The 14,412-nt window shown below is 34.7% G+C and overlaps 1 protein-coding gene across 1 annotated transcript in view; it reads left to right on the forward strand.

Annotated features, from left to right (window-relative positions):
- USH2A (usherin) overlaps positions 1 to 14,412 on the forward strand; it is a 790,277-nt gene that overhangs the window by 101,192 nt on the left and 674,673 nt on the right. Inside the window, exons 6-8 of the mRNA XM_021927201.2 lie at positions 619 to 803; positions 1,311 to 1,532; positions 2,991 to 3,084. Coding sequence (XP_021782893.2) covers positions 619 to 803; positions 1,311 to 1,532; positions 2,991 to 3,084 — 501 coding nt within the window. The remainder of the gene's footprint in view (positions 1 to 618; positions 804 to 1,310; positions 1,533 to 2,990; positions 3,085 to 14,412) is intronic.

The raw sequence follows: 14,412 nt of genomic DNA on the forward strand, positions 1-14,412 counted from the left end.
GATGATCTAATATTGACATCCTTAATTATACTGCAAAGACCCTATTTACAAATAAAGTCACGTTTACTGGTTTGGACAGTAGTACTTGGACATATCTATTTGGGAACACAATTCAACCCACTAAAAGGTGAAAACTGAACTAGGCAATTGAACATTACCTCAATAAAGTAGTGTATTATAATGTATACAATAAAAATATCTAAAAGACAACATATAGGGCCTTATGTTTGAGATTTGTATCAAAATGATATTTATGAAATGTTGAAACTAAGTTCTTTTTATTAAGTAGCAAAAAGTAATACAAACTAAGGTGCTTTTTCTAAATTACTTAAGAAGACTATATATATGACATTTATTTCATAGATGTACTGTTCTTGTTTATGTCTTTATTTGCATGTTGATTTATAAAATCCTTGAGCAAATGAACAGATATACAATTATAGAATGTGCTGCTTTTACCATAGGGCTATGAAGTTTCTGGATGTCTAATACATATTTGATAATTATAATAATGACAAAGCGAGCCAATATATACGAATCTAACATTTCCATGGTTTCATACATACTGATGAGTTACACTTAAAACTTTAATTACATTAATTAACTTTCCATTTTCAGGTGTTTTATATTATCATTCAGTTCTTTAGTCCACAACCAACAGAAATAAGGATTCAAAGGAAGAAGGAAAACAGCTTAGATTGGGAGGACTGGCAATATTTTGCCAGAAATTGTGGTGCTTTTGGAATGAAAAACAATGGAGATTTGGAGAAACCTGATTCTGTCAACTGTCTTCAGCTTTCCAAGTATGAATATTTTTAAACAATTAATTTAATAGACTGATTGGTTAAATTAGTCTTAATTTAAGACTGATTGGTTACATTAGACATAATATACAAGTACGCTAGCTCTCTAGACTGTTAGAGACTTCCCTTCACCACCAGCTTCCTTGAGGCAGATTCTCCTAAGTCTTATCCCTAAATTGGGTTTGAAACTATCTTTGAAGTTCTTGTAAAATACATTAGAGTGACTCTTATTTCAATCTCACTAGTGTTTCACAATCTGATTTTCAGATTGTTTAGCAAGTTATCTATGTTAATGGAATTTTCATTATGTTTTCAAGGAATTGTTTTAGTGTGGCTTTCAATTATAATCCTGTATTGTTTGCATGTGAAATGTATGGAATATACTTTTACTAGAAAGAACAATTTAAGCTTTTATTGATGCTGTGTAGTAATTTCTCAACATTTTGATTTCTGTTTTGCCAAAAATGTGAATAGATTTTCATGACATCAAATTTCTTTCATTAACAGTTTTACTCCATATTCCCGTGGCAATGTCACATTTAGCATCCTGACACCTGGACCAAATTATCGTCCTGGATACAATGACTTCTATAATACCCCATCTCTTCAAGAGTTCGTAAAAGCCACGCAAATAAGGTTTCATTTTCATGGGCAGTACTATACAACTGAGACTGCTGTCAACTTCAGACACAGATATTATGCAGTGGACGAAATCACCATTAGTGGGAGGTATTATTATGAATTTTGTTTTCAACAAGATTTTTGTCATACTTATTGTCTTAACAGCACATTAAGATTTCAGAGCAAGCCAGATTTCAAGCTTTACATTTTGAAATGATTTCACACTCTAAGATTTTAGGAGAAGATCTGTGTGTGAGTCTTTTCTCTATATAACATTGTTGAGTGTGTGTGAATGTGTGTGTGTGTGTGTGTGTATGAACTGATTTTCAAAAGCTGTTGCTTTTAGAAGCTATGATACTCTGAATCTGACTTAGAAATGATTTATCCAATATTTTACTTGATTTGTTCTGGAATATAATTTTCAAATATTCTCGAAAGCAAAGAGTTGGAGCTGGATTTGGAGTTTTAACTATACTACCAGAGAGTTTTTAAGTACAGATCTTGGTCTACCTGAGTTCATAGTGCACAGTTCCATGGGGAATACTTGTTTTTCTTTAGTGGAAAGAGCTGATGTGCCCTAAGTAGTTTATAAATATCTGATCATAATTGAGAACATGACTCATGATATTTAAAAAGAAATGATAGCTGCAAACCTAGGCAGCATACTGTCTAATATAGAAATGTACATATAGACTATATTTAGAATGGGTTGTTCTAGAAGAACGATAGGCCTGTGAATAAAATATGTCTTCAAAAGCAGACCAAAATACCAGTATAGAAGCATTGTTTGTTTGCTAAGTCATAGCATAATGAACAAAGCAATACTATTAAATATTCATCATCTAACTTTGGAAAAAAAGAACAAAAAATTTGAAATACATTAACTGCATTCTGCAGTTTGTCCACTTTATATTCTTTTTTTTTTTTTTTTTCTTTGACAGGGTTTTGCTCTGTCAGCCAGGCTGGCATGCAATGGCATAATCATGGCTTACTGCAACCTCAACTTCTGGGCCTCAAGTGATCCTCTCATCTTAGCCTTCCAAGTAACTGGGACTACAGGCATGTGCCACAATGCCCAGCTGACTTTTTTTTTTTCACTTTTTGTAGAGACATGGCTTTGCCGTGTTGCTCAGGCTGGTCTCAAACTCCCAACCTCAAGTGATCTACCCGCCTCAATCTCTCAACGTGCTAAGACTACAGGCGTGAGCCACCATGCCCAGCCTGAACTTTATATTCTTAACTGTATTTTAAATAGTTTAGTAAATGCCTTCCCTTTGTACATGGTTGGTATAGATACAAAAAATTCCATTCCCCTTTAAAGGTTGGCTTGAACATTATCTTTACAATACAGTGGTTTGGATATTGGTGACAGTTCTTCTGATATTTCCAGATAAATTAAAAACTTGTACAGATATCCACACGATTAAGGAGGAACTGATTTTGTATCAATTAAATATACAAAAATCTTCCCTGTTGAATTCACACAATGTGTATAGGCCTAGGACCTTAAATACATTCACAGTTGAGTTAGTGTTCCTTAGGAGTGTGTGATGCTCATGTTTGCAGATGTCAGTGCCATGGTCATGCCGATAACTGCGACACAACAAGCCAGCCATATAGATGTCTCTGCTCCCAGGAGAGCTTCACTGAAGGACTTCATGTGAGTTCTATTTTGTGCATGGAAATCTTAAAAAAAAAAATAGTAGAGATGGCGACTATAAATTCTATGAACTTAATTTTGGCCTAACAAATGAAAATAAATTTAAAAACTGATATGAACTTAAAGCGTCAATTATTGCAGAGTTTTTGTAAAGAAAAATAACAGCCATCAATTAAGTTGAAACTGTATTTTTAAAAAATAATTTCAACCAGAGAAATGACAACTGAAACCAAACGCTAAGGTTTCTTCTTTATCTTTTGTTTTTCTTTCTTTGTTTCATCAGCATTATCATATTTTTAAAACAATTTTTAATGTATCTGGATAGCATGGCACTAAACAAAAAATAGTTTGATTCTTACTAAAGGGTATTTATACAAACGTATCAATAAACAAGAAAAGCATCTTTAGATGCAGAACAATTTTTATGTATTTATGTGAATCAAGGTTCATTTATTGCTAATATCAGGCATTTTAATTAATTGAAAATCGGTAGTAAAATGATTTATGAGTTATGTTACTGTAGTTTTCTGTGATGGTCAGGGGAATTCCATAGTTGACGTGGAATTTTAGCTTCATCTTTAGGGGAAAGAGGTAAGTGGAAATAAAATCAAGAAACATTTGTTGGTAGGAATATCTAGCAACAACATCAGAAATAGCTGATATGAAAGAGGGTTCAGCAGCAGTAACAATTATACCAATAATGACAGTAGATAATATAGACTCTTCAGTAAATATGTTTGAGACAACTGGCTGCTAGTTTGCAAGAAAATAAAGTTAGAGTTCTACCTGATGGTATGTACAAGAATGTATGTGGCTTAAACTATTAGTGAAAAATAACTATAAATATATTAAAATAAAGATTAGAAGAATACTTACATATCTTAAGTTGAGGGCTTTTATTAGACAAGCAAACGAAATACAAACAGAAACAAACATCTGGAGCTATGAAGGAAATTAATGACACATTCTGTTACATAAACATTTAAAATTCTACACAGTGCAAGGGTTAGCATAAATGTAATGTAGTGACAAATGATGGCTTGATAGGAAATGTTTATATCATATTAACAGGTAAACAGTTAAGATTCCTAATACACAAGCATTTACAAAATACTAAGAAAAATATAACAGTCTGATAAAAATGAGCAAATAGATGAACAAGCAATTTACAAATGAACAAATTATACTTTTAATGAACACATAAAAGGTTACCCAACCTCAGTTTTAATCAAATTCAACAATTGTTTTTAATATTTCAAATTAGTAGGAAATATAAAGATTGGTAACACTTAGTACTTGTGAGAATATAACCTTTAACACATCACTGATATGATTGCCAATTGATGCAATAGTTTCGGGGACAATTTGTCCACCGCTGCTAAAATTAAATTTTCAAATATAGTGAACTACATTATATAATTGCTGTCATTCTAAAAAGCAGTTTTTCAATGACAAGTGTATGGAATGGTGTATTAGTCTGTTTGCATTGCTATACAGGAAGACCTGAGACTGGGTAAATAGTAAAGAAAAGATATTATTTGGCTCGTGGTACTCCTGGCTATACAAGCATGGTGCCAGCATCTGCTTGGTTTCTGGTGAGGCCTCAGAAAGCTTACAATCATGGCAGAAGGCAAAGCCAGAAGCCAGGCTCTTTTAAACAGCCTTGTCTAAACAGTCATGAACTAACAGAGTGAGATCTCACTGCTGAAGGGAGGGCACTTCATGAAGGATTCACCTCCATGACCCAAACACCTCCCACCAGGCTCACCTCCAACACTGGGGATCACATTTCAGCATGAAATTTGGAGGGGACAAACATGCAAACTATATCAAATGCTTATATTTCTATCATTTTTGTTACATAAATATAGGCTTAAATGTTAGTGCATTTTAGCTTTTCAGATGGTAGCACTGTCTCATACACTCATGTATGACTTGTAAACATCTCTGCCTCTTGGACCTTGCCCTACACTTGTGTTTTAGTTAAGTTACTTCACTTCTCTGTGCAGTTATTTTAGGATATTATAAAGCATCTTGCTTTTTAAAAAACCATCTGTAAAGGTTTTGGCAAACTCCATTTCTGTCTTCTGATTCTTACTCTGATCTAATTTGCTTTTGACTGTAACATTAGTGAGAATAGTTCAATGGCAAGAATATTATCTATAATGCAGACTTTCTCTGGCACATTTAAAATGTGGTCCCACTCCTCAGTTTCAACTCAGAGTCTTTGATTTAGTTACGGCCTACTTTCTTTCTTTCTATGTGCTCAGACCAAAATTTCCATGTTCTAATTTAGATATCCTTTTGAATTAATTTTCTAGATCACGGCTTTATATACATGTAGTCCTCATCATTAGTCAATACTTATGTTAAAAGAAGAAATATTTTATGGTTTTCTTTTGGATTTCCAATGTCTAGAGTCTTTGCATTTGATTTGATTAGTATATTATGAGAAAAAATCTTTTAGAAGAACTAATTTTAATATGCTTGATTGTATGGCTTATCATATTGTCACAGAAATGAAATTAATTGGATTAACTTGATTGATTCACTCTTTACTGGGCCATAATTGTGTGTTTAAATTTTTGCAAATTTTATTTGTTCTATTTTAAAGTTAAAGTAACATTTATTATATTTTTCTACTGTCTCCTTTTGGTCCCTTAAGATGGACACTTACTTCCTTATAATCAGTGATTTGTTTCATTAGCCTTGTCCTCTCCTCCACAAAGCCACTAATACCCCAATTAAAAAACACTTTGGGATGAATTCAGTAGGGCACCTTGAACTGAATATATCTAGTATTTGCAAGCTACAGTTTGGCTAATACCTTCATTTGATATGTTCTCTTCTGAACTTCTCTTGCTTTCTGTTGACTAGTCAGTTGGTGTTAGTCTCTCTCATTTGCTTTTGATGTCCTGTCTTGTTTTTTCTTTCTCTCTCTTTAATTGCTCACAGTTAAGTGTTTGATATTTTCTGATTCTTGGATGATTTCATGCTTCCTCTTAAAAATAGAGCCATTAAATGAATGAAGGCTCATGATTGGTTTCAGAAGTCAAGTTGGGATTTTCAGACTTGGTCTCAGGTGGTGACTGTTGGATTATGAACTAGTGAAATAATTAACTATAATTTGGATTGAGAATACATTTTAATGCTTCTTATTTAGACATTAAGTACCTTTTGAAAACAAAAATGAAAAAGTAGACTTTTTGTTATTTTCCTCCTTGACATATTTTGATAATTTATGAATTTAGCCATAAATTTTAAAAAGCAACAAATATAATTTACTTAGCAAAGTTTGGCAAATGCAGCTGCAGGGAAAAAGTCAATAGACTGTTAAGTTGAATGATTTCTCAGTCCTGTGATATTTTCAACAATGTATTGAAAGTGAAAAATGATTTTATAGAAGCATTAATAGGCATGACATTCTCTTTTGTTATCATTCAAAGTATTTTAATACATACAGGGACTTACGTGTCTGAGAAAAGTTGTCTTACAGTAATTTGAAAATATACCTATTCTAATGCTTTTCATGTTGTTCTACTTTTTAAAAATAATACGTTTTAATATAAGCCATTCATTTCCTATTGGAATCCATGTTCTTTTTAAAGACCTGGACATAATCCAAAAAGAATGTCTTCAATTCCACAGTATTATGCTATCCATTAATAATATTACTCAATAAACAGGGCTTTTGTGAATTATATTACAGACATTTGGCAAACAGATGAAAATGTAAGCACTGAAAATATGCCAGTTCTTGGCAACCGTCTTTCCTATGAGAAAGTATTTTTAGTAGAAGCGAAAATGAATGAAGTTGAGAAAAAGTGGAATGGTGAATTCAGGGGCAGGTTCGCATACTTACCCATCCTAAGGAATTTTCCATACAAAATATTCTTCATTTGTTTATAAGGCTTCAGTGTCACAAATTGATGGCTTACAGGTAGAAACAGTGTTTAAACAGTTTTAATTTTCTGCAAGAGTTTTCACTTTAAAATATTTATTTATTCTTCAACTTTTTTTTTTTGAGAGGGAGTCTCACTCTGTCACTGAGGCTGGAGTGCAGTGGCATAATATTGGCTCACTGCAACCTTGGCCTCTCAGCTTCAAGTGATTATCCTGTCTCAGCCTCCCAAGTAGCTGGGACTACAGATGCACACTAGCACACGTGGCTTTTTTTTTTTTTTTTTTTTTTTTTTTGTAGAGATGGCTTTCACCTTGTTGGCCAGGCAGGTCTTGAACTCCTGACCTCAAGTGCTCCACCTGCCTTGGCCTCCCAAAGTGCTGGGATTACAGGCATGAGCCACCACTCCTGGCCCTCAACTTTTATTTTAAGTTCAGGGGAACATGTGTAGGATGTGCAGGTTTGTTACTTAGGTAAAGGTGTGCTATGGTGGCTTCTTGCATAGATCATCCCCTCACCTAGGTATTAAGTCCAGCAACCATTAGCTATTCATCCTGATGCTCTTCCCTCAACCCCCGACCATCCCTAAGAGGCCCCAATGTGTGTTGTTCCCCACCATGTGTCCATGTGTTCTCATCATTCAGATCCCACTTATAAGTGAGAATACGTAGTGTTTGGTTTTCTGTTCCGGCATTGTTTTGCTGAGGATAGTGACTTCCAACTCTGTTCATGTCCCTGCAAGTGATTTATATTCCTGGTAATATACAGTAATGGAATTGCTGGGTCAAATGGTATTTCTGCCTCCAGGTCTGAGGAATTTCCACACTGTCTTCCACAATGGTTGAACTAATTTATACTCTCACCAACAGTGTAAAGGTGTTCCTTTTTCTCCGCAACCTTGGAGCTTCTGCACAGAAAAAGAAACTATCATCAGAGTGAACAGACAACCTATAGAAGGGGAGAAAATTTTTGCAATCTATCCATCTGACAAAGGCATAATATCCAGAGTCTAGAAGGAACTTAAACAAATTTACAAGGAAAAAAACCAAACAACCCCATTAAAAATTGGGAAGGAGCCCTGAGTCAGCGAGTTGTTGCCAGGGGAGGACATGAATATCTTCTTTTGAGAACTGTCTGTTCATGTTCTTTGCCCAATTTTTAATGGGGTTGTTTGTTTGAGAACAGTTCTCAAAAGAAGACATACGTGTGACCAACAAACATATGAAAAAAAGCTCAACATCACTGATCATTAGAGAAATGCATATGAAAACTACAATGAGATACCATCTCATGTCAATCAGAATGGTGATTATTAAAAGTCAAAAAATGACACTTACAAATTTTTAATTCCTCACTTCTCTTAATCAGAACGTAGTCTAACACTGTATCCATTTCCTCCCCTGTCAACAGCTCACTGGCTCAGGGTGGCATTTACCCCACTTACAACAGTATCACTCTTCGGTTTGCTACAACAGTCACTACTATATCTGGGCGACCTCACTTTGGTGAACTACCTGGCCTTCAAAGACTTTGAACTTCTGAACCTTGTAAAGCAAAACTGATTGATAGATTGAGACACTGGAAGCTAGAATACATCATTAGTTATTCTTAGTATAGCAAGACCAGCTGTTCATTGCTATATTCATTGTTAACTCCTATTTCTTTTACCCATTTATAAAAATAAAAACTCACAACTCAAGAAAATCTATTAGCAAAGACACTGTTGACTCTGAGATGAAATTAAAGCCATGCTTACTTTTTTTAAAAATTACATTTTTGACATCTAAAAACATTTACCTTGGGGAGCCTCACTGATTCTCCTCTGTACTCTTTGACTAGGAACTCTGATACATTTTGGTATTGTATTGGCAATTTTAAGGGCTTGACTTTAATGTATGATACATACCATAAATAATAATGGCATATTTAACTCATTGAGAATACTTTTAGAATATTTGTCACATTTCTTCCCGAGAATGAAAAAAAGCAGTAAATGCTTAATTTACTAGACCCACTTTAGAACAGATTTAGGGTGAAACAAATCCAAAGCCTAGATGCTATTCGTTAACTTTCATACAGAGTTAAACATTTCAAAGTAGAATTTAGAAATACATGGTATTGAACTTGCATGAATCATTATATATCTCACAAGTTACACACACGTATGTTATTTATAAATGTTTAATTTTATTTGAATAAAAAATAGCCACTGTTACTTCATTTTTAAGTCAACTTTTAATTTTGAGATAATTGTAGATTTATATACAGTTGTAAGAAACAATATAAAGACATTTTGTGTACTCTACCAATTTGACCCATGGTAACATCTGCCAAAACTAGTGTTTTTTTCTTTTTAAATCAAAAGTGTGATTTGTGTGCAATAAAATATAACTACTTAAAAATATTTATTTTGATGAGTTTTGGCATATGTGTACCCTGTATAGTCACCATCTCTGTCAAGATATGGAATGTTTCTCTCTCCCAAACATTCTCTTATGCTTCTTTGCAGTCAGTGCTGTTCCTGAACCCCCAATCCCAGGAAACTGCCAATCTTCTTTCTATCAATACAGATTAGTTTTGCCTGTTCCAAAATTTCATAGCATAGAGTTATTTGGTATGTAATATTTTGGTACATAGACTTTTAAATCCCACCTCACTCTCACTTTTAGATCATTCCCTAATTCCCTGTGCTGTTAGCTTTACCACAACATAGTATCTCTGGCCCACTTAATCAGAAATCCATTATAAGTATCAAAGCATATATATTAAGCTCATAGGTACAGAATACAAGCTAGGAATTGGAAGCCTGGGTTTATCTGTCAAGTAACATATTTGCAAAACTATAACATATTTATTACTTCTTTTTCTTATCTAGTACTTTCTTTACTTGATCTAAGAGTTCAAGTGTTGAATAGAATCTAGTTTTAAGAAAAATGTTGTCAGTGGAAACTTGAATCCTTATGAGTTGTCTTTTTCCTTTAATAGCTGCATTTACCTTTTGGGGCTCTGGCCAAGAGTGACGCAATGGTCAGAGTCTCAGCCAGGCACTGGCACTTCATTGGCTACTTAGCTATTCTTTCATCATTTTGTGACATCATTACCTGCAAGGGTAGCCAAGCCTTCACAGAGCAATTTATTAGTAACCATGAACACTTCTTATTCTTTGACTCTAACTTGTGACCCTTTTAAAACATTAATCATAGACCTTATGAATTAACTACAATCAAACTATCAGTATAAATTTTTGTTAGCTTTATAAATAGCACAGCCAGCTTGAAACTTTTTATATAATAAGCCTTCCTACCACTCAATAATTTGAATGGTGCCAACATCACATTCTAGAATGCTTATTATATAAATGAATATTTCTGTTATTTTTGAAAGTATGTTCCTTTAGAGCACCAAAGTCCAAAAGTATGAATCATCATGACTAATTTGTGTCATATTTATATTATATATCAAGCTTTACCACTGCTTATATTTTCTCTGTTTGTTCACAGATTTTACCCTAAATATATTTCATTTATATTTTAATTTTTGTAATGCTAGTGAATTAATTCATTTTTATATAACTAGCATTCAGACAGTTCATATTATAAGACCGACATTTGATGTACATTCAGTAAGTCAAGGTAAATAATTTTCTTTCCTCTCTGACATGATGATATTATTAATCTTTGAAAAACACTTGTACTAGTTCTTTCCCTGAGATAGGTATGTGCATAAATGCTTTTAAAATATAAGTTGAAAACATGAAGAAGAGGTTATGAGCATGGAGATAAATTAAGACAGCTTTACAGAAGAAGCAAATAGAGATAGTGAAAATACAAACATAGTAAAAGATGATATTTGAAGGGATAAGAGTAAAGCATTATCTAAAGTTGAGGAATGACATGATTTTTCTGAATCCTGAGTAGGCTAAGAAAAGTAAATACATACATAGATACAATATAATAAATCCAATAGTCACCAAAGAGCAAGCAGCCAGAAAGCCAAAGACAGAGCAGCATCCTAAAAGCAGCCAGAGAGAAAAATACAAAGTGTAAGAAATTAATTTATAAGACACTACTGATATATTTCTCAACAGCCACAATGAAAACCAGAAGATAGCAGAGTAGTGCCTATGCAAAGAGAAAGCAACCAAGATATATGGAATTGTATTTGTAGTAGTACTATCAATTAGAATCAAGAAAGAAAGAATACATTTTTAGTTTACAAATATATATCAATATTATCAACAGTAGACTCTCAATAAAAGAATTTTTAGAGAATACTTTTCATAAGGAGATACAATGCTTCTAGAAAATAGGCCTGGTGTGAAGGAAGGAATTGTGAGCAAGTAAACCAGCAAATATGTGGATAAATATAGAGGAAATTTTACTGCCTTAAATAAAAATGATATTGCATGTAAGAAAAAGTATACAAAGTAGCAGGATACCATTAAAGGGTCATGAAAAATAGCATTTAAGAGGAAGGGATAAACTCCAACTTCAGCTCCCTCCAGCCATTCTGTTGTACCTTGGGGTAAGAAGAGCAGTTACTGAGAAATACTTGTAAAATTCACAGCCAATGAGCACAGGGCTCATTAAAAACTCAAAACTAATCCTGGAATCATAGAACAGCGGTCCCCAACCCCTGGACCACTGGCCAGTAGTGGTCTGTGGGCTATTAGAAACTGGAGTGCACAGCAGGACATGAGCAGCTGGTGAGCTATCATTACTGCCTGAGCTCCGCCTCCTGTCAGATCAGCAGTGACATGAAATTCTCATAGGAGCATGAACCCCATTGTGAACTGCACATGTGAGGGATTTAGGTTGTGCACTCCTTATGAGAATTCCTGATGCTTTGAGATGGAATAACTCCATCTCAAAACCATTCCCCGTGTCCTGCTTTCACACCTAGTTTGTGGAAAAAATTGTCTTCCACAAAACCGATCCCTGGTGCCAAAAATATTGGGGACAACTGCCATAGAACGCTTTCTCTGCCCTCTCATCTTACCACCACACCATGAAAGGCCTGTTCACCAGAGTTCCCTTTACCCAGTTCATCATGTCTGGATTTCAACAAAAAGTTACAAAGCACACTAAAAGACCAAAAACAAACAAACAAACAACCTCACAGTTTGAAGAGGTAGCGCAAGAATGAGAATGAGACTCAGACATGGAAGGGATATGGAAATTATTGGACGAGGATCTTAAAGCAGCTCTGATGAATATACTAAAGACTCTAATGGAAAAAGTAGACAACATGCAAAAATAGATGGTAATATAAACAGAAAGATAAAAATTCTGATAAAGAAGCAAAAAGAAAAGCTAATGATCAGGAACACTTTCATAGAAATAAAGAATGCCTTTAACTGGATCATTAATAGTTGGGGACAGCTGAGAAAAGAATCTTAGTTTGAAGATGTGTCAATAGAGACCACCAAAATAGAAAGGTAAAAAGAAAAATGACTGAACAAATAGAGCAGAATATCTAAGAACTGTGGGACAACTACCAAAAATGTAAATACATATAATGGGGAAGAAGAAGAAGAGGAAGAGAAAGGAACAGAAGAAATATTTGAAAGAATAATGACTAAGAATTTTTCGTATTCCAAATGCAGAAAAATCAAAGTTACAGGAAAATATTTTAAAAGGAGCCTGGTAGAAAGGGGAACATCTAGCCTATGAAAAAGTAAAGATAAGAATCACATTCTACTTCTCCTCAGAAAGCATGCAGGCAAGAAAAGTGGTTACTTACGTGTTGACAGAAAAAAACAAACACCTAGAATTGTGTATCTTGCAAAATTTTCCTTTAAAAGTAAAGGATAAATACTTTCTCAGACAAACAAAAGACCAGTAGACTTTTCTTGCCTTGCAAGAATGTTAAAGGAAGTTCTTCAGAGAGAGAGAAAAAAGGATACAGGTCAGAAAACTCAGATTTATGTAAAGAAAGGAAGAATATTAGAGAAAGAAAAAATAAAATAACGTTTATTTTTCTTATCTTTAATTGATCTAGTAGATACCAGTTTGTTCAAAATTATAATAAGAACAATGTATTTGATTATTATGGCATGTGTGTAAGTGAAATGAATGATAGCAACAATACAAGACACCAGAGGGAGCAACTAGGGATACTTTATTATTATTAGGTACTCATGCCACCCTTTAAGTGGTATCGTGTTATTTAAAAGGCAACTTGGAACTCTCGCATGACATTGTTTTGTCTTGATAGTTCAAGCTCTGCCTGCGGTTCTCCCATCCTCCATGCCAGGTAGGTGTCAGGGGCTGCTCTGGATGTTAACTCTTCCGCCCCATGACTTCCAGTTCCAAAATGGGGGCACAGAAACAAGCTGCCACGCCACAACCCCACCGCGCCCACCCACGCCAAAAAAAATAAAAAATAAAAAAAATAAATAAATATACAGTGCTGAGATTATCACCAGAAATTGTCACAATAGTCCAGAACCGAAATAGGAAGATATAACTGTTCCCAGGGCCATAAGGAAGTGAGAAACACCAAGTGGATGATAAGAGAACCTGACTTTCACATTTGTGGCACTCCTTACCCCATTCTGCCTGACACCAGATATGCAGAAGATTTTCCTCCAACTCACTTTTTTTCTACACCGGAAAAATTGAGATTGAGGTAAACAACCAGCTTCCCCAACCATCCTGGGTTACCGGAAAGAGACCTGTCCTATCCCTGCCTCAACCCACTGGAGGTGTCATGAGTGCCTAATGGGAGACATATTCCTGAAGATGGGCAGAGACAAAGGGGGATGTAGGTCTATCATCCCCAGCCCTGGAAAGTCTGCTCTGTAACTTGGCCAATGGAGACACAAGGTCAGAGTGGCTGCTGGGCAGCACTACGATGCAGAAGGATTGTTTCACAGTTGTCCTCAGCACAAACCCTTAGGCAGCCTTCCCATACTGTCAGGATATTCCCTTTGGGACCTCTCTTATTAAGAAGGGCACAATTGGATTGTTTACTGAAGCCAAGGTGAACCTGGGCTTAAAGCGCCCCCTATAGCCCCCTAGAGGAAGCAATTTAGTAGCAAAGACGTAGATTTATGTCCACAAGAAAAACAGCAATAGGAAACTCTGATGTCTTCAAACAGACAAAGCAGGGAACCAGGGACTGGCCCTACAAAGACAGTAATATGTGAACTCTCTGACCAAGAATTTCAAAATGCAGTTTTAAGAAAACTCAGTGATCTCCAGTACAACACAGAAAAATAATTCAGAAATTTATTAGAGAAATTTAACAAAGAGATTGAATTTTTGAAAAATCAACCAGAAACCTTGGAACTGAGAAGTAAATTTGCTGAAATGAAAAATTCAATAGTAGCTCTCACAAGCAGAATGGATTGCGCAGAGGAAAGAATCAATGAGCTTGAAGACAGAATATTTGAAAATATACAGTCAGAGGAGAAAAAAGGACAC

The sequence above is a fragment of the Papio anubis genome, chromosome 1 (assembly GCF_008728515.1).
Source record: "Papio anubis isolate 15944 chromosome 1, Panubis1.0, whole genome shotgun sequence".
Classification (NCBI taxonomy): domain Eukaryota; kingdom Metazoa; phylum Chordata; class Mammalia; order Primates; family Cercopithecidae; genus Papio; species Papio anubis.